Here is a 14,352-nt window from a genome sequence, read left to right on the forward strand (position 1 = left end):
GATCTTAAGCATTCTCACAACTATAACAAAAAAGGTAATGGATGTGTTCATTAACCTGATTGTGGTAGTCATGTCACAATGTCTATGTAAGTCAAATCATCACACTGTATACTTGAAATATATACAGTTTTTTTTGTTTGTTTTTTGGGGTTTTTTTTGCGGTACGCGGGCCTCTCACTGTTGTGGCCTCTCCCGTTGCGGAGCACAGGCTCCGGACGCGCAGGCTCAGCAGCCATGGCTCACGGGCCCAGCCGCTCCGCAGCATGTGGGATCTTCCCGGACCGGGGCACGAACCCATGTCCCCTGCATCGGCAGGCGGACTCTCAACCACTGTGCCACCAGGGAAGCCCAAATATATACAGTTTTATTTGTCAATTATACTTCAGTAAAGCTGGGGAGAAAATAATCTTTCTTGATATTTGTCTTTCTCTGTCTGACTTACTTCACTGAAATTATTTAAAATTGCCTATAATCAGGAAAGATTATTTTCGCCCCAGCTTTACTGATGTATAATTGACAAATAAAACTGTACCTCATTGCAGTTTTTATTTGCAGCTGAGCATAGTAGTGCCTATGGACTTTTTGATTTTTCCAAAGTTAATTCTTGCTTTCTTTTTATATTGGCTTTGTTTTCTTTGTGGCTGTCTCAGTGCTATGCTCATATAACTGACTCTCAAAAAAAAACCCTGATTTGTATTACTTGCATTTGTTTGCATTGTATTAGATTTTTTTTCATTTCATGTTACCAGTGTGAGGTCACTGAACAAGGAGCTGGGATGAGATGCACAGAGTTGGTTCTCCTGGACCACTGAGCTGTTACTAAGTCATACCTGCTAAGCACCCTCATTGGGATTTTATTTTATCTTATTAATTAATTAATTTTTAATTGAAGTATAGTTGGTTTACAGTGTTGTGTTAATTTCTGATTTATAGCAAAGTGATTCAGTTACACATACACATATATATATTCTTTTCCATTATGGTTTATTATAAGATATTGAATATAGTTTCCTGTGCTATACAGTAGGACCTTGTTGTGTATCTATTTTATATATAGTAGTTTGTCCCTGTTAATCCCAAACTCCTACTAATTTATTCCTTCTTCCCTCTTCCCCTGTGGTAACCATAAGTTTGTTTTCTATGTCTGTGAATCTGTTTCTGTTTTGTAAGTAAGTTCATTTGAATCATATTCTAGATTCCACATATAGGTGATATCATATGATACTTGTCCTTCTCTGTCTGACTTTCTTCACTTAGTATGGTAATCTCTAGGTCCATCCAGGTGGCTGCAAGTGACATTATTGTATTCTTTTGTATGGCTGAGTAATATTCCATTGTTTATATATACCACATCTTCTTTATTAATTTGTTGATGGACAGTTATGTTGCTTCCATGTCTTGCCTATTGTAAATCGTGCTGCAGTGAATGTTGGGATACATATATCTTTTTGAATTATAATTTTGTCTGCAATATATGCCCAGGAGTGGGATTGCTGGATCATACAATAACTCTATTTTTAGTTTTTAAGGAACCTCCATACTGTTTTCCATAGTGGAAACTTACATTCCCACCAACAGTGTAGGAGGGGTCCCTTTTCTCCACACTCTCTCCAGCATTTGTTATTTGTAGACTTTTTAATGATAGCCATTCTGACCAGTGTGGTGGTACCTCATTGTAGTTTTGATTTGCATTTCTCTAACAGTTAGCAATGTTGAGCATCTTTTCATGTGCCCACTGGCCATCTGTACCACATTGGGATTTTGAAACTAAGTTTTCCTCTTCTATTTTAAAAATTTTGTTTCAAAAGAGGACATATTTGCTCTGAATCTATTCTTTTGAACTTGTGAATATTTTAATAGGCCTTGGTACTCTTCTCTGTGTATACTTATACCTACAGAAGGAGATTTCAGAGTGCTGTCAGAGGTGCCCAGGGCCCTATCCAGACCTTTGGGTTCTGGCCAGTGAAGACAAGGTGAAAGTTACATAGTCCAGTGGTGGTACTTTGCTTGAGGAGTGGCAAGGCTGTTGATTGAGAGGGAGTAGTGGTGAAGCTATGGCAGTCTCATGCCAGGTCTGTCCCTGCTAGGCCAACTGTCAGACTTCTTTCTGAGGCTGCTTGCTTGAGCTTATAGTCAGCTGGGGCCCTGCTCCACTTCCCTAACTGGCGTGACTACCTGGGTTTGGTGCTTCAGCAGTGCCTGGCACCACGTGTGCCAAGCGAGGGCTGGGATGGCATATTGGCTTGCTGCTTGCAGAACTTGTTCATAGAGTTGAGAGTTGACCTCTTCTGGAAGCTGGGACCTCGACCTCATCTCCAGGCTGGGCTCCTCTGGACCTGGGAGGTATTTGAGTCAGGTCAGAGTTCCATTTTCCTGCAGAAACCAATGAGTGAGCCACTCCTATAGGCATCTCCAAGTTAACTGGGGTACTGCTGTGACGACCAGTATTGGAATTCTCTGTGCCAACGCCTGGGTTTAACTTGACATGCCGTCTCCCAAGTGTGGGCTGGGGGTGTGGGCCACCGTACTTGTTGCGTCTCGTGCTGCTCTGAGCCTAGCAGTGTTTTGAGGTCATTCTAGGGGATCCCACCATTTTGGGCCAAATGGCTTTTCCTTCTCTTGCGTTGGTTCATGGGCAAGATCATGCAACCTTCCATGGTGCAGTGTATCTGATAAAAAGGCTTCAAATTTTCTGGTTCATTGATGCTCTTCCTTCCCCCCTCCTTCAATGATCAGAACTGAAACAGTTTTTTTCTTTTTCCTTTAAAAATTTCCCGGTTCGTTTCAATGGGAATTTGGTAGGGAATGTTAAATGACTTGGTTTCAATCACTATTTGAGCCAGAAATCCAAAATGTCACTTTGTAGTGATTCTGGGTATAACATTGTATGGCAACAATGCTGCCTTTTTGGACTGTGGAGAAAAAGTCTTTGTAAAAAATGATCGTGATCTGGCAGCTGAGGCTCCAACAGCTCAGAATGCTCTGCCAGTTAGAATGGGCATCATCAGAAAATCTACAAACAACAAATGCTGGAGAGGGTGTGGAGAAAAGGGAACCCTCTTGCACTGTTGGTGGGAATGTAAATTGATACTGCCACTATGGAGAACAGTATGGAGGGTCCTTAAAAAACTAAAAATAGAACTAAAAACTAAAAGTAGATTGTTGGCTGCCACATGGATCTTCTAGAAAGGTCCTTGAAGTCCACAGGAGTTCTGAAGCATAGATAAGGGAAAGTTGTGAAAATACTTTGGGTTTTTTTGTTTGTTTGTTTTGTTTTTTGCGGTACACAGGCCTCTCACTGTTGTGGCCTCTCCCGTTGTGGAGCAAAGGCTCCGGACGCGCAGGCTCAGCGGCCATGGCTTACGGGCCCAGCCGCTCCACGGCATGTGGGATCTTCCCGGACCGGGGCACGAACCTGTGTCCCCTGCATCGGCAGGCGGACTCTCAACCACTGCACCACCAAGGAAGCCCCACTTTGTTTCTTTTGAAAATAAAGATGAGATAGCTGAAGGAAGGAAGACTCAATTGTTGTTACTCATTGCATTAACGTTTCTGGATTTGTGACAGACTTGTTTGCTGTGAAACTCAGAAATGGTTATTTGAAGAACTGAAGTTTAATTTTCTCTAGAGCAGTCTTTTCTCAAAGTGTGGTCTACAGGCCTCCTGCCATGGAATTCTGGGCAGGGAGGGGCTTGTTAAAAATGCAGGGTCTCACACACCTATGGTCAACTAGTCTATGACAAAAGAGGCAAGGATATACAGTGGGAAAAGACAGAATCTTTAATAAGTGGTGTTGGGAAAACTGGGCAGCTGCATGTAAAAGAATGAAATTAGAACACTTCCTAACACCATACACAAAAATAAACTGAAAATGGATTAGAGACCTAAACGTAAGACCGGTCGCTATAAAACTCTTAGAGGAAAACGTAGGAAGAACACTCTTTGACATTAATCAAAGCAAGATCTTTTTTGATCCACCTCCTAGAGTAATGGAAATAAAAACAAAAATAAACAAGTGGGACCTAATAAAACTTAAAAGCTTTTGCACAGCAAAGGAAACCATAAACAAAATGAAAAGACAACCCTCAGAATGGGAGAAAATATTTGCGAACGAATCAACGGACAAAGAATTGATCTCCAAAATATATAAACAGCTCATGCAGCTCAATATTTAAAAAACAAACAACCCAATCCAAAAATGGGCAGAAGACCTAAACAGACATTTCTCCAAAGAAGACATACAGATGGCCAAGAAGCACATGAAAAGCTGCTCAACATCACTAATCATTAGAGAAATGCAAATCAAAACTACCATGAGGTATCACCTCACACCAGTTAGAATGGGCATCATCAGAAAATCTACGAACAAGAAATGCTGGAGAGGGTGTGGAGAAAGGGGAACCCTCTTGCACTGTTGGTGGGAATGTAAATTGATACAGCCACTATGGAGAACAGTATGGAGGTTCCTTAAAAAACTAAAAATAGAACTACCATATGACCCAGCAATCCCACTACTGGGCATATACCCAGAGAAAACTATAATTCAGAAAGACACATGCACCCCAATGTTCACTGCAGCACTATTTACAATAGCCATGTCATGGAAGCAACCTAAATGCCCATCAACAGACAAATGGATAAAGAAGATGTGGCACATATATACGATGGAATTTTACTCAGCCATAAAAAGGAACGAAATTGGGTCATTTGTAGAGACGTGGATGGATCTAGAGACTGTCATACAGAATGAAGTCAGAAAGAGAAAAACAAATATCATATATTAACGCATATATGTGGAACCTAGAAAAATGGTACAGATCAACTGGTTTGCAGGGCAGAAATAGAGATGCAGATGTAGAGAACAAACGTATGGACACCAAGGGGGAAAGCGGCAGGAGGTGGGGGTGGTGGTGTGATGAATTGGGAGATTGCGATTGACATGTATATGTTGATGTGTATAAAATTGATGACTAATAAGAGCCTGCTGTATAAAAAAATTAATAAAATTCAAAAAAAAATGCAGGGTCTCACTCCAGACCTATGGAATTAGAAACTCTTGAGGTGAGACCAGGAAAATGGCATTTTAAGACAGCACATCCTCCCCCAACCCCCTGGTGGGTCTGTGCATGCCCAAGTTTGAGCACCACTGGTCTCAATCATTTGTTCTTGTTTTGGGGTGCTATTCTCTGCAAACTTTCATTTGTTTTTTTTTTAAATAAATTTATTTATTTTGGGCTGTGTTGGGTCTCTGAAGAGTAGCAGGGGCTACTCTTCACTGTGGTGTGCGGGTTTCTCTTGTTGCACAGCATGGGCTCTAGGGCACGTGGGCTTCAGTATTTGCAGCGCACAGGCTCAGTAGTTGTGGCTTGCAGGCTGTAGAGTGCAGGCTCAGTAGTTGTACACGGGCTTAGTTGCTCTGTGGCATGTGGGATCTTCCCAGACCAGGGCTCAAACCTGTGTCTCCCGCATTGGCAGGTGGATTCTTAACCACTGTGCTACCAGGGAAGCCCCTCATTTGTTTTTTTTCTTTGGTTTTTTTCTTAAGTTGCCCTCTGATATAAAAATTGGTAAAATTTGTCCCCTTGTGATCATTCATTTCTGTCTGTTTTGTTTTAAACTCCAGGACAATAATTACTCGATTTCATGAGTTGCTTTTTATTTCTGAATGTCTGATTTTGAACTTTTCATTTTTCCCACAGAGCCGAGAAAACAGAAGTCCTCAGTGAAGATCTGTTACAGGTAACAAAAGAAAGACTTTTAAAAGTGCTCTGTTTAAACAACAACAGCAACAAAAACCCATAGGAAGAACTGAAGCTTCCGGTTCTTTGCTTTTTTGGGGGTTTTGCCTGAAACAGAATTAGTGTGATTAGCATGCTTTTGAGCAGGAAAGAAAAGCAGTTGAGTTGTGCGGTGATCAAAAGGGGATCTGAAACTTGGGTGTCATGTTATGAAGTTCAGATGGAGCTAGTCCTGCGTTCAAGTGCCAGGTGTTGGGGTGAGCACGGGGGAGGAGCCTGGCTGGCCTGGCCGGTCCACTGGCACTGTGGCCTGGTCATGCGTCCTGGGCAGGCTGCTGCGCTGGCGACCTTGATGGGACAGGCTCTGCCAGCTGCGGCAGTGGCCCCACTGGTTCCAACCTAGATTTCAGGTTTTTTGCTCCCTTTTATGCTTCTTCCCTAAAACTGACCTAAGTTGGGTCCTGAAGGACTCAGAGTCTCAGAGACAGTGACCAGATCTCAGAACTCCCCAGGGGCCCTAGTGTGGCCTCACACCAATGGGCCAGACTTTCCTTTCCATAGGGAGGGGCGTTTCCTGCTGGGGACCTTAGCCAGGGCCACTCACGCCATTTCTCAACAGGTTTCCCTAACTTTGGGGCTGGGAGTTTCTCCCAGGAGGGCCTGGACCCTTTATACACATCACTTTAGCCAACCCCACTCCGTCCCCACCCACACCGAATACTTTGTGAAGGACAGGACCCCTTCTGCACCTTCTCCTTGCCTCTCATTTCCATCACCTGCCTCTGGTGCACTCCAGCGAGTCCCTGGAGACCAGAGATCTGCTCCCAGGTGGCTTTCTGTCTCTTCCCATGCAGAGAAGGAGCTGCATAATTTTAAAAAAAGCTATTTCTGCCCCACCATGCCAAAACAGCCTTCTAAATTATGGCAGTCTTCTGCAGGTAGAAGATTTTAAGAGCACTTTTTTTTTTCTACTTTTGAGGACTAGAAGTTTTTATCAAGGATTAGAAGGGTTTTTTCAAGAAACGATTTATTAAGGAATCATAATCTTTAAAAAAATTTTATTAAGGCATAGTTGATGTACAATATTATAGTTTAAGAATCAGATTCTTAACAGTATTTCCTCACTGGTTTTTATCAGATATTTCAAATCCATTTTCAGAATTTTAGAAATATTGTTTGGTATGGTTACACTAGGTTTTCCTGTCAGCATTCTCCCACCTACCTCCCACGTCAGTAATATACGTCATTCCATTTCATCCTTTAAGCCCTGCAAGGAGGCCAGAGGCCTTGCAGGCAGGTGGAGGATGGCAGAGATCGCACGGGACTCAGACAGTGACTGTCTGTGCTTGTCCCTTTGCCCAAACGTCCGCTGGGGCCTGAGGAGTTTGCTAGTTTCTAGGAGCTCCCTTTTTTTTCTTAATTTATTTTATTGAAGTATAGTTGATTTACAATGCTGTGTTAATTTCTGCTGTACAACAAAGTGATTCAGTTATACACATATGTACATTCTTTTTCATATTCTTTTCCATTATGGTTTGTCACAGGATATAGGAGCTCCTTATTTTATAACACAGATACTCCACGTCTGCGGCAATTGTTTTCCTGCTCTGATTTCTGGGTTTTTTTTTTTTAACCGTAAAGAAGGCGTGTAATGGTTCAAAGTGCTGAGTGCTGGGTCTGGTGACCAGCCACCTGGATTCCCATCCCAGGTCTGCCCCTGACTAGCTCAGTGGCCTCGGGAATTCACTTAACCTCCCTCTGCCTCAGTTTCCACTTCTCTAAAAGGAGGGTAATCACTGTATCACCGCATGGGTTTGTTAGGAGGGATTCATGGGTTAAACATGGTTAGCACTGGGAGTGGGGCCCGTCACGTAGTGAGGGCTAAATATTATATTAGTGATTTGTTGCTATGATTACCACTGTCACAAGCCACAGAGCTTTTTTTTTTTTTTTTTCGGTACGCGGGCCCCTCACCGCTGTGGCCTCTCCCGTGCAGGCTCAGTGGCCGTGGCCCACGGGCCCAGCTGCTCCGTGTCATGTGGGATCCTCCCGGACCGGGGCACAAACCCGCGTCCCCTGCATCAGCAGGCGACTCTCAACCACTGCGCCACCAGAGAAGCCCCCACAGAGATTACTTTGTTTCTGATGTGAGACTTCCCTTAATTTGCTCTTTCTCCTGCCTCTTTTCTTAGATCTCTGGTAGAGCAGTTCAAGAGGCTGCCTTTTTATCTTGTTTGTATGGAGTTTACCCAGGAGGCTGTGAATCCCAGGAGGGTGGGAACCACAATTTACTTACTGTTGTTTTTCTAATACCTTGTACAGGGTATATACAATATATATACTTGTTCTTTCAACAAATATTACCTTCCATTTGGGCCAGGCAGTGATCTAGGCACTTGGGATAAATCTGTGAACAAAACAGACCAAGGCCCTATCCCTTTGGACTTTACATTCTAGTGGAAATTGGAATCAAGTGAAATGGAGTTTTGGGGGTTTTCTCCCCTCCCCCCCCCCCCCCGCTTTTGTGGCAAATGAAGAATGTGTATTAGTTTTCCAATGTCTTAGAATCGGGTCATTATAAGATTTGGGGCAAGTAATGTGGCATCTGGCCCTAAATAAATGTGGCTGCAGATCGGGGTCCTGGGATGGGGCCTTGGTTGGATCTGAAGAAGGGCTGCTTGAGAAAGAGGCACAAAACCATCTCATTGGGTAAAATGTTTTGGGGTAAAAATGTATTCTGCTTTGAACTTGTTGATTTTTCTTTAAAATAGAAAGCATCCCTAAGGGCCTGCCCTCATTCTTAATGAGTCATCAGAATACACATTTTTGGCATTCCTTCCTGTAAAAAGCAGCTCTCTTTGCCATAAACAGCCATATCCCAGCAATAATATTTTGGGAAGCTAATCGTGATGTGTGGGCCCCCTAAGTCAGTGTTTCTTACTGCTGGCTGTCCATTCTGCTTTAGAGGTTTATTATTAAAAAAAAAAAAAAAAACCACCCCAAGCCCAATAAGGAATAATTTTGAAAACGTTTTTCTTGAGTTTTAGTTGTGGAACATTTTTTTTGATTCTCTGTCTGTTGTACCGTGTGTGGAAGGCTCCATTGCCATGTGCAGGAGAGAGCTGAATGTCCCTGTGGCTTTCCCACTTGGCCTTGGGCCTGAGGCTGGGCTTAGGCTGTTCATTTGCAGTTCTGCTGGTTGGACCTGGGACTTTGCTGGTGCTGTAGTGTGTGAGTTTGTCACCACTTATCTGATAGCAGGTTCTAGTCAGGGCTGTCCCCTACCCCTGGACATAAATTCAGCCTTTAAGGGATCTGAAAACTCAGTGTTTCTCAACTAGGGGTGATTTTGCCCTCTGGGGGGATATTTGACAATGTTTGGGGGCAGTCTTGGTTGTCACGAAGAGGGGAGTTGGGTGCTACTGGCATCTAGTGGGTGGAGACCAGAAATGATGGTAAACCTACTGATAATGCACGGGACAGCTGCCCACAACCCAGAATTCTCCAGCCCACTTATCAATAGTGAGAAACCCTGGTGTAGCTGCTTGGGAACCATTTCCATTTACATCCAAGTGAAAAATTCAACGGCAGGATGCTTTTTCCTGCCTACATGCAAACACCGCAGGAGGAAGAGGCTGAGTTGGTCTTGAGCCTTGCCAACGGCTCGTCTGTCTTTGTGTTGTCAGATCGAGCGGCGCTTGGACACAGTGCGCTCCATGTGTCACCATTCCCAGAAGCGCCTGGTGGCCTGCTTCCAGGGGCAGCACGGCACCGATGCCGAGAGGAGACACGTGAGTACTGGGTGGGACTTGGAGCCGTGGTTCTCGCCTCGTCTCTGAGAGGCTCTTCTCCCTCTATCAGTCGATTTTTCCCAAGCAGCATCAGCAGATCTGCCTGCAGACCTGTACCTTGTATCGCCATTCACGTTCACGACACCGGCCTTATCATAGCATTCTTTTGTGCTTAAGACATCCCTGAGCTGAAAGCCATATTCACACTGAATTCTCTCCAGGTGCTTTTAGAGATTTGTCATCATAAGAGAATGGACACATCAGTTAGGAATCCTCTGATGGCAGAAAGCTGCAAGCCTCTCTTAAATTGACTGAGAAAGTAGAATTTATTGGCTAACTAACTGAAAAGTCCAGTAGTCAGATGGACTCCAGGTAAGGCTTGGGCTAGGCTTTCGGTGATGTAACCAGGACCCCAGTTTCTTTCCTTCTCTCCTTCTCTCCCCTCGGCCTTCTTCAGTGTCTGCCTTATCCCTCATGGTTGCAAGCTGGCTACCAGCAGCTCCCATGGGCTACCTACTTCCTTGTGCATGTCCAGCAGGAATAGAGAGCGTCTCTTCCAGTAGTTTTTCTTAATGAAGTGAGAAGACTTCTTTTTTCCATACTTCTGGCAGGTAGAAATCCCTTCCCATTGCATTGATCTGCGTTGAGTCACATTCTCCATTACTGAACAAACCCCTCCCACAACCCCCAACCAGGACGTGCTGGTTGGCATACGCTAATCACAGCTCACCCCAGAGCATGGGCTATGGTCCTACCTCCAGCTCATAGGCTCCATTGAGACCAGGATAGGTCCTTAGGAGGACTCAGGAAGGATGGGCTCTAGGAAACAATCAAATGTCTACTCCAGGGTACGTTCAGAGCGTCCAGGTCCCCGTGTCCCACCAGCAGAGCACAGCAGCTTTGTTCGTCAGGCAGTTCCGCCCTTAGTTTTATGAGTTCCCAGCTTACGAGCATACCCTGACCCCCATATAACATTATGGTGGGAGTTTCCATGGTTAGCACAGGGAAGCTATGATTTCCCATATATATATTTTCTTAAATTTCTTTATTTTTGGCTGCGTTGGGTCTTCGTTGCTGCACGCAGGCTTTCTCTAGTTGCGGTGAGCAGGGGCTACTCTTCGTTGCGGTGCATGGGCGTCTCATTGCAGTGGCTTCACTTGTTGCGGAGCACGGGCTCTAGGCACGTGGGCTTCAGTAGTTGTGGCACACGGGCTCAGTAGTTGTGGCTCATGGACTCTAGAGCGTGGGCTCAGTAGTTGTGGCACACAGGTTTAGTTGCTCCGCGGCATGTGGGATCTTCCCGGACCAGGGCTTGAACCCATGTCCTCTGCATTGGCAGGCAGATTCTTAACCACTGCGCCACCAGGGAAGCCCATCCCATATTGTTTTATTTGCCACTAGATGTCTCAAAAGGAAGAGCTGGTGTGCAGACGATCTGTGTCACCCTCCTTTTATATTTCCTACACACATTTCTGGCCAACTTGACAACAGGGTTACTCCTCTCTTGCACAACACGTAGTTTCCGCAGTGGTGTATATCAAAGGAGCAGAAGTTTGCATGCACCTCCAATTCCAGGAATGCTTGCTGCAGTTCCCGTCCATCAGAACCAGGCCCAATCCACTGGTCCTGCCCCCTCTGCCCCTTTGCATTCTCTTGCCATGGCTTCTGCTCTGCCTGCCCTTTTAATATTGTTTCCTAAGCTTCTGCCCTTCATCTCCTTATTCTCGCCATCACATTCCTTGGGCCGCCTCCTCTCTTCTCATGGCGCCTAACTAATGTGTTTATTCAGACACTTGTAAACCATTTTCAAGGAAGCAAAGAACTTCCTCCCATAGTTGTCTATTTTAACACGCATAACCAGTTCTTCTGTGTTGACTCTTGGATTCTATCCACCCTAGTATGCAAGTTAGGTTATCTTTTTTTATGAGTGAAGGGCATGTGTTTGTTTTGTTTTTTAATATATTTATATATATATTTATTTATTTATTTGACTGCGTTGGGTCTTCGTTGCTGCACGGGGGCACTCTAGTTGCAGTGAGCGGGGGCAACCCTTCATTGTGGTGCGTGGGCTTATTGTGGTGGCTTCTCTTGTTGCAGAGCATGGGCTCTAGGCGCGCGGGCTTCAGTAGTTGTGGCTCGTGGGCTGTAGAGTGCAGGCTCAGTAGTTGTGGCTCACGGGCTTAGTTGCTCTGCACCACGTGGGATCTTCCTGGACCAGGGCTCGAACCCGTGTCCCCTGCATTGGCAGGCAGATTCTTAAGCACTGAGCCACCAGGGAAACCCTCCCTTTTGTCTTATCCTCAACCTCCCATAGCTGCTTGATTAGCAAGTCCTGTGATTCTCTTTGTGACTGTTTCTTGAATTTCTCACCTCTGCTCCATCTTTACCACCTTCGCCTTAATGCAAGACCTGATTACCTCTCATTATCTGGACTGTTGCAGTCACCTCTTGAGCTATATTTCCTGCCTCTGATTTCCTTTTTTTCCAGCCTTTCTTCAACCTGATCACCAGAGATGGTTTCCTGAAATACAAATTGATCTTGTCATCCTTCTGCCTAAAAAAAAAAAAAATCTTAAGCTTAGTTGTTCTCAACAGGGACCAGAATTACACTCCTGGGGATATTTGGAAATGTGTGGAGACTTTTTTGGTTGCCATAAGGTCTGGGGGACACTACTGGCATTTGGAGGGTGGGGACCAAGATGGCTGGAGGGATAGTTCCACATAAGGAAGCATCCCATAATACCACTGATGCTCTGGCAGGGACGATGGCTAGTTCCCATTGCCTGGGTTAAAATCGAAGCTCTTTTTTTTTGTTTTTTTTTTAATTGAAATATAGTGGACTAATATTATATTAGTTTCAGGTGTACAACATCATGATTCAGTATTTTTATAGATTACACTCCATTTAAAGTTATTGTAAAGTATTGGCCATATTATCTGTGCTGTACAAAATATCCTAAAGTTCAAGCGCTTTAGATGACTTCAGCCCTTCATAATCTCATCACATTTCCCTTATCAGTCTCAGTATCTCCCGCTTCCTCCCATTCATGCTGTAGGCCATTGTCATTCACACAGATTGTCTTGTTGTTCCCTTGGTCTGCTTTGAAACATGGCCCAGGTGTCACATAAATTCATTAAAAACAAACAAATTAAGTATTTATCAAACACCTACTATGTACAAGTGCTGGAGCTATAAAATGAATTAGATGTAGTGTCTCCCTTCAAAAGTGCTCATAGCCTGGTGGGGGAGGCTTCCTCCACAAATGGATAATTATAAAAACAACATACTAAACAAAATATGCACAGGGTATTATGGGAGGACCAAGAATGGGCACCAGAGGAGGAGAGGGGTGGTCAAGGGAGGCTTCCTGGTAAAGGTGGTAGCCTAGCTGTAAAGGAGGAAAATGAGTGGCAGGTGATGGGCCTATTCCAGGCAACAGGGGCAAAGGTGCCTCTCCCTCATTTCTAAAACCTAATGCCTTAGGCTTCCTTTTCCAGCCTCGAACCAAAGTGCCCAAGACAGGGCTCAGAGGTTGTCTACGCTCTGCATGTGGGACGAAGAGTCTCCATGGAATAGATGATAGGTGACCATGAGAGGTCTGCAGTCTCTCACGCTCTAGAAAGTACAGGAGGAGCCTTGCAAAGGCCCCACCAGAAGCTCCCATGCGTGTGAAGAGGCAAGAACTTGAGGGAAGAGAGACAGGGCAGGTGGCCTTCTCAGCCCAAACTGTTAACATGGCATAGCTTATGTCGTGGTTCATATTAGACCTGGAATTGTTTCTTTTCGTGCAGCTGGCATGCCTTTTATAAATTAGGAAGCCCTCAGCCCTCTCCGTGGAGGAGTTTGATGTTGGTAGACAGCATGTTCGTTAATCAGCTCAAATGTTAAATGAGCAGAGTGTCCTTATTTCTGTACATCGGGAACCAGGATTGTTGATGCTTTGGAGTCAGGGCATGGAAACCACAGGTTAGTTACAACTGGGCACTTGAATGATACTTGTCAAAGTAAGCTCCTCTCTTTATGATTTTTTTTGCCATAGAGCTCCAGAGTTGCACAAAGTATATTTCTCTTGATTACTGCACTTATCCTACATTAAATTCCCTTAGAAAGGCAGCATAAGTAAAAGGTATGAATTATCCTCTATTTTGATCAAAGCGCACTGCCCATTTTCTCATATCTTCCTGGTCTATTAATGTGGAAGCTGGGAACGTCTCCTTGTGGGGCAGATGAAGCCTGTTATTTATTTATTTGAACATAACCTGAGGGGGAGGAGAGATGGGTAAATATATTTGTTCATTATTTATTTTTAAGTTTCTGTGTACCATTTTGAATGGGCTGTCCAGCTACATGGTCAAAATCCATAATATGCAAAAGAACGTAACATGAGGTCTCTCCCAGCCCTGTTCCCCGGGCACCCAGTTCCCCTCTCCAGGACCACCAGTAGTAGCAGTTTCTTGTACAGCCTTCCAGAGATATTTTAGAAGTGTAACAGATGGAGCCCTTTGAAGGCAGGAAAGGCAGGTGACATGCCCGAGGTCAAGGCAGAGCAATGCCACGGCAAGGTGGACCCCAGGTCTTTGACATCAGTTCCCTTTCTACTGGGAAGACAAAATTACATGGGGTACCGCAGCAATGAAAAGCATTTTTTGTTAGCAGATCATGGTGTTATAACCAACCCACATGCTACTTTCCAGGCCTCTTCTGCCTATATTCTGAGATAAGCCATTAGCTAGTCACGGACAGACTCTGAACCGGGGCTTGGGCTTTTAGCACCGAGGTCTAGCTCTGCACCCTCACCAGGGCGCCTGGCCAGGCCATGTAA

The 14,352-nt window shown here is 44.6% G+C and overlaps 1 protein-coding gene across 1 annotated transcript in view; it reads left to right on the top strand.

The window, feature by feature from the left end:
* The first annotated feature begins 5,703 nt into the window (after window positions 1-5,703).
* The window catches only part of ARHGAP17 (Rho GTPase activating protein 17), a 54,069-nt gene continuing 45,420 nt past the window's right edge, over window positions 5,704-14,352 (top strand). The window contains exons 1-2 of the mRNA XM_065892476.1: window positions 5,704-5,739; window positions 9,425-9,529. Of these exons, the coding sequence (XP_065748548.1) occupies window positions 9,455-9,529 (75 nt within the window). The 5' untranslated portion in view covers window positions 5,704-5,739; window positions 9,425-9,454. The remainder of the gene's footprint in view (window positions 5,740-9,424; window positions 9,530-14,352) is intronic.

Source organism: Phocoena phocoena, chromosome 15, assembly GCF_963924675.1.
Source record: "Phocoena phocoena chromosome 15, mPhoPho1.1, whole genome shotgun sequence".
Taxonomy (NCBI): Eukaryota; Metazoa; Chordata; class Mammalia; order Artiodactyla; family Phocoenidae; genus Phocoena; species Phocoena phocoena.